General features: G+C 35.6%; 1 protein-coding gene across 3 annotated transcripts in view; it reads right to left on the bottom strand.

The window, feature by feature from the left end:
* LOC108965644 (cyclin-dependent kinase 14) overlaps nt 1–6,000 on the bottom strand; it is a 327,367-nt gene that overhangs the window by 57,790 nt on the left and 263,577 nt on the right. For 2 of the 3 annotated variants that reach the window (XR_001993122.1, XM_018928188.1), the window contains exon 4: nt 1,704–1,742. The exons of the other annotated variant lie outside the window; for it this stretch is intronic. Coding sequence is in view for 1 of the 2 variants with exons in the window: in XM_018928188.1 (XP_018783733.1) it covers nt 1,704–1,742 (39 nt within the window). In the remaining variant the exon portion in view is untranslated. The remainder of the gene's footprint in view (nt 1–1,703; nt 1,743–6,000) is intronic. 3 annotated transcript variants of the gene reach the window in all.

Below are 6,000 nucleotides of genomic sequence, written 5' to 3'. Positions count from 1 at the left end.
GGAGCCAAGAAATACGTGTACCAAGTTTCATGATGATATCTCAATTTTTACTCAAGTTACAGCTTGCACGGACGGACGGACAGACGGACAGACGGACGGACGGACAGACAGACATCCGGATTTCAACTCTACTCGTCAGCCTGATCACTTTGGTATATATAACCCTATACCTGACTCTTTTAGTTTTAGGACTTACAAACAACCGTTATGTGAACAAAACTATAATACTCTCTTTAGCAACTTTTTTGCGAGAGTATAAAAATTGTTTTTTATGGGTAAAACGAACTAAATCTAAATGATTACTGCTACTAAATGATGTACTACTTTTCAATGTGAAAGATATATTGTGGGAAAAATTTGATGCATGTGTTAGGTTAGAAATATTTTCCATTAATGATCATACTGTCTCTTGCTGCCTATTACTAATGTTTACTATAGAGGTATACCACTGAATGAAGCTGAACTAAATATGTAAAAAAGTTACATAAGAAAAGATGATGTTCACATAATATTTTTCTATAATTTTTCGATAGGTCTAACCTTTGTGGGTTAATGAAACAATATATTTTGGTGTAAAAAACGGGCAATGCTCTCGGGCCGAAGAAATTCATACTCGCTAGAAATAAATTTAGCGACAATGAAGAAGTAATCGCCGAGACGAAGAGTTTCTGAACAGAACTCAATGGCGAAGATAATAATTAAATTCGTATCTAATTCAGCATTGGTAATAATTTAATTGATTAATCGATTAGTTTTTTATTTGATTTGACTCCTTCAAACGACCGTGGGTCGATTTCGTATCACGTTTACTCTAGTGGATAATACTCCTGTAGAGCAGAGTGTCGAAGAAGAAATAATCCGCAATCGCATGAAATTGAACTTTTGGTAGAATGAATGCCTTAATAAGCGAAATAGGGCAAGTAACTCCTAAGTCAATAAGTCTGTTATTGATGTGTTCTAAGGGCAGAGGAAATCATTGGTTCATTATAATTCTAGAATTAAGCCGTTATCTATTGTAATGTTTAAAGACTTTTTCTTGTCTGAATTAAAGGATGTTAAGGTGGAGGACCTGTGGACCCAACAAGATGGTGCTACATGCAATATAGCCAACGAGCAATTAATTATTGATAACTTAAACTTTTGGTGAGCGTATTATCGCGAGTAGTGCGTTTGTGACGTGACCTCGAATATTGTGAGACTAATTGTTGTGAGATTATGTGACTAAGGGTTTCAAAGAATCGATTTTTTATTATCTTGTTAAATTTTACTACACCTCTGGAGAATTGTCTTAACTTTTCAAGTTCATTGAAGTAATAGTTTCTGAGTTACTGCCTTAGGAACTTGAGCGCTAGGATAGGGGCGCCGTTTTAAACGCCTTTTTTTCGGGGTCATCAGTTTTAGAAATTTCTTTGTTAATAGTGTATGATTGTAACAGTAAAAAATGGCTTCAAATATTTCATTCTTTATATGAAAAACATTTTTTTTAATGCTGTTTTTTACCCGAAGAAACCCATGTAACCCCTTAGCTAAACTTTCTTGCCTTTAAAAATTGTGAAACATTTTTATTACTAGTATATACTTTTGTTCCTTATTGCTGGCAAGTAAATAATTATATTATATAATAAAAAATATATGTATGAGTATATGTAACTGTATAAGTATAAATGTAAATATGTATGTGTGTAGTAGTGTTTCTGTGTTACCTTTATCTTGTGTTTTGTCTTGTATTGCAGTTTCTTGGGCTAAAAAGAAAAAAGAAAACGCTATGAATAACGAAATTTTGCAAAAAAAACAAATAAAATTAATTAAAATAAAGTTGTGGACAAAAAATTAAATAAACAAGCGCTAAACATAGTGCGCGCAGAAAAGTCAGCGAAATATTAAAAGGATAGTTACAAAATTATAGCAGCTAAAAGGCTTGATTGAAACCATTTTGTTGCAAAAATACTTCGCACTCCAAAAAGAAAAATGGCAGAAAAAAATAAGCTGCTGGAAAGCCAACAAAAAAAAACGTATAAACGAAGTAGAGCTAAAGAGTGTTTGCAGCACTGCAGAAAACTGCAATGATTGAAGTTCGTTAATTAGACTCATCAACGCGGAAGAACGACTTTGTAAAAGTACAAAATAAGCAGTAATGGCGTAAGGCAAACGCAGCAAGACAAGTCGGAGAAGAGCAAGATGCATTAACCAGCATACATAAGGGCAGAATAACTTATCTTTAGTTGAAATGAGAGTGTACACGCGATTCTAATTATGTCAGAATGTTAAAGGACTTTGCTGTTAGCGCAATTCAGCACTCCAACTAGTCTTAAGCAATTCAAACTGCTCGTACAAGCCGCGACTTGATTTCAGCGCCGCAAAGCAAACAAACTTGCTGACAGAAGTCATTCTACGCTCGCTGCGGGCGCTTAGTTGGGTACTATGCAGTGGGTCTTTTACGTAGAATTTGTATAAAAAAGATAAATACTAAATAGTTTTCAATGCACTTCCCGTGGTTATGGCACACTAAGTATTACAATAAACTTTGCAATATATTTATTGAAGGTATAAAAATCCAAGGAGTTTATAATTGAGATGTAATTTTGGAAATATTTTATTTAATGGAAAAAATACAAAATTGAGTTTTTCAGCACTAACTTTTTTTATTTTGAAAATATGCTAATTTTTAGAAAAATATTTTTTTATTTATTTATGAATTATTACAATTTTAAAATAATTGAGACATACACTAGATATCGAGGTATATCCTATCTTTTAAGTTAGATGAAGCTGTACACACTGTAATACATTTTATTAAAATCGGTTCGGTAATTTAGGAGTTTACCCCGAACAAAGGTGACGGGCTTGCCATCAAAAATAAACTCTAGTGAAAATACGTACTTTTTCTTTAGATTTCGTATGTAATTAGATTGTAAATGTTTTAAAAGTGCACAGCATTTTTGTCGTAAATGCACATTAAAAGTATAATTAAAATATTGTTTGCGAAAATCTCTTATTTGAGAAAGCTCCACTGTGCTTTATTCTTGTACTTTTAGTACTTGTACAATTGTGAAATCAGCAGATATGCGTAATAGGGGCACTTTCATTTTCGTTTTCATTTTACATTACAACAGCAACCCACTTTTGCATACTAAATGCATTATTTTCGCACTGCTGATTAGAACTGTTGTAGCGCAAAATTTGGGTTATCGGGTCGGCGTTTAGCGAAGAAATTAGGCAGCTAAAAAAACTGTGCACATTTTAATGCAATTTTTCTGTGAATTCTATTCTAGCTGCTTTCAAGCTTCAATTAAGCTGTATAAATTAATAATGTGCTGCACAAAAGGACTTCTATAAAATTTTTTAAGGCTATAAATGAGATTTTCAACAAAAGATATTAATTCTCTTCTCTTATTTCAATCGTAAAGACGGTGGTAGAAACATAATATATCCATAACTACAAGATGAGTCCACAAAGCATCGCGAWTTTTGTACTTCTTAAAAAGTATTTATTTATTCAGCATCTCTATTGTCCTGTCAGCGTTTTTGCCAATACTCAAAGCACTTTTGTTTACCTCCTCCTTCGATGCAGTTGTTATGTCCTCAGGCGTAGCTTAGCGTCGTTAACCGCTCCAGTATTGAGAGCAAAAAAAGGTCACTGGGTCCGGGGTCACCGTGGCTGCGGCAACATTAATGTGTTGTTTTTGGTCGAAAGTGAGCAATTTTGGCACAAACTTCGCGGCGATCCCATTCATACCCAAAACTTTGGTTACGGAGGCTGCTATATATATTTCTGGCCTAGGCAACACTAAGTGAAAAACTGGTACAACGAATTCAATCGTCGCCGACGCTCGCTCAAAGACGAATTCCGTGAAGGTCGTCCAAAAACAGCCGTTGTGCCAGAAAACATCGATGCCGTACGTGAACTGATAATGCAAGACCGTCATGTAACATACCTTCAGATAGAGGCATGCCTATGCAGTTTTCCCACCAGCATACATTCGATATTGCATGAACACCTGGCCGTAAAGAAGGTTTGTTCTCGTTGGATCCCGCAGAATTTGACAATCGCTCAAAAAAAAAAAAAAGGCTCGTGTGGATTGGTGTAAAGAAATGCTGAAAAAATACGATCGCGGTGCTTCAAAAGACGTTTATAAGATCGTCACAGGTGACGAATCATGGATCTATGCGTATGAGCCCGAAACAAAACAGCAATCGACAGTGTGGGTCTTCCAAGACGAGCCAAATCCCACGAAAGTTGTTCGTGGAAGAAGCACCTCGAAGCAATTGGTCGCCTGTTTCTTCGGCAAAACTGGTCATGTGGCGACTGTTCCGCTTGAGCAACGCAGGACGGTCAATTCTGAGTGGTACACCACCATTTGTTTGCCTGAAGTCTTCGGAGAAATTTCAAAAACCATGTTTTGGAGGTGTCTCAATCGGATCGGATGCAAAAGTGTATAAATCTTGATGGAGAATATTTTGAAAAACAATAAAACCATTTTCGTTGATAAATATATCTATTTTCATTATTAGGCCAGAAATATACATATATAGCAGCAATCGTAAAATCGAATGGCATGATCCATATGCTTATTGGTTCAGCAATTTCTGTAAGGGTGATTCGACGACTGGCCAATACTGTTATCTTCACTTCATTAATGTTTTCGCCATTTTTGACGTGCTCGTCCGGCACGATTTTCGTGAATCTTTGCGAACAATTTGCATACCGATAAATGTTAGTTTTGTGCAAGTTAACTTCAACATATTCGACAGTCAACACTCGGGATGCGTCCGTGAGCTTAATTTTTTTTTTTTTTTTTAACAACATTTTATGCAGTTTCTTTGAAAAATTTTTGGGAATAAGCAATAATCGAAGACGAAGCAAACCGCTTCCAAGTGAAACAGCTGACAGAAATAAAGTAATCATTCACCATGGCCAACCTCGTTAGCATAAGTAATAGACCAATATAACGCAATGTAGCTCGCGAAGACAGCGGTACATATTACCGCTAAGAATCAATTTCAGGCTTAGTGAAGGATGCAAAGACGTGTCTTACCACTTTGCTGTGTCAACACCGGAAGCACCACTCTCATATTTCCCGTTCGTTTACCTTCGAAGCGCAATTATATTGCACAATTTCGCCGATTTATTATATCATAAGTCACTTATATTGTATAACCTAAAGTCAATACGAATATCCTGTTACCGTTATTGCTGTCGTTAACACGTGTGTGAGTGTGAGCTTCAGTGCAATGCTTCGTTGTCCTTGTGACTGGCGACGCCATTGTCATTGTTATTGTCTTACGGTATTATTTCTCAATCTCTACATATTTCTCTTCATAGACGAGTTGGTGCTGGGTTGACAAACTCTTGTACGAGGATAACTCATTTTCGTATCCGTCATTGTAATGCGAGTCGTCACACAGGAGAATATTGGTTTGCTGTAATGATGTTGAATCAAAGTAACAATGAAAACGAAATAAAATTCAATACAAATAAAATGTGGCAAAATAAAATTTCACGAAAGTCAATGCCGATTGCGATAATGTGAAGAAACGAAGCGAATAAAAAGCAGTAAACGATAAGAGGCGGAACACTAGAACACTTGGGTTAATCTCAAAGCTGAGAGTCAAATAATTTGAAAATACAGACAAAAGTAAAAAATCCAATAGGATAAAGACGTAAATATAGTTATTAAAAAAAAACTGAAAAAAATCAAAATGTTTTAAATTTAAGAAGCTTAGAAGAATTTACTTTTAAATTGAAGGATACTTTGAAGCTGTGAAGCATGGTTGTGAAAAATTCCTTTATGATTTTCTTGTGCCGCTAGTGGATGATAAGGTATAGACTCATTATACGTTGCTCTTTTATGACGCAATATAAAAAAGAAACTGTGCAATTGTACTTTTATATTCTTGAAGTATGAAATTCAGTTGATGGAACTCGACGATCGCCTAGACCTAGCGACTTGTACAGTGAGATACGGCGCACCGCAGGGCCAGCGCTTAGCGAAAGCATAC

This window comes from Bactrocera latifrons, unplaced genomic scaffold (genome assembly GCF_001853355.1).
Source record: "Bactrocera latifrons isolate USDA-ARS-PBARC rearing strain unplaced genomic scaffold, ASM185335v1 scaffold_143, whole genome shotgun sequence".
NCBI classification, from domain to species: Eukaryota; Metazoa; Arthropoda; class Insecta; order Diptera; family Tephritidae; genus Bactrocera; species Bactrocera latifrons.
Note: the sequence above shows the minus strand (reverse complement) of the source record. Positions and strands in the feature narration are given on the sequence as shown.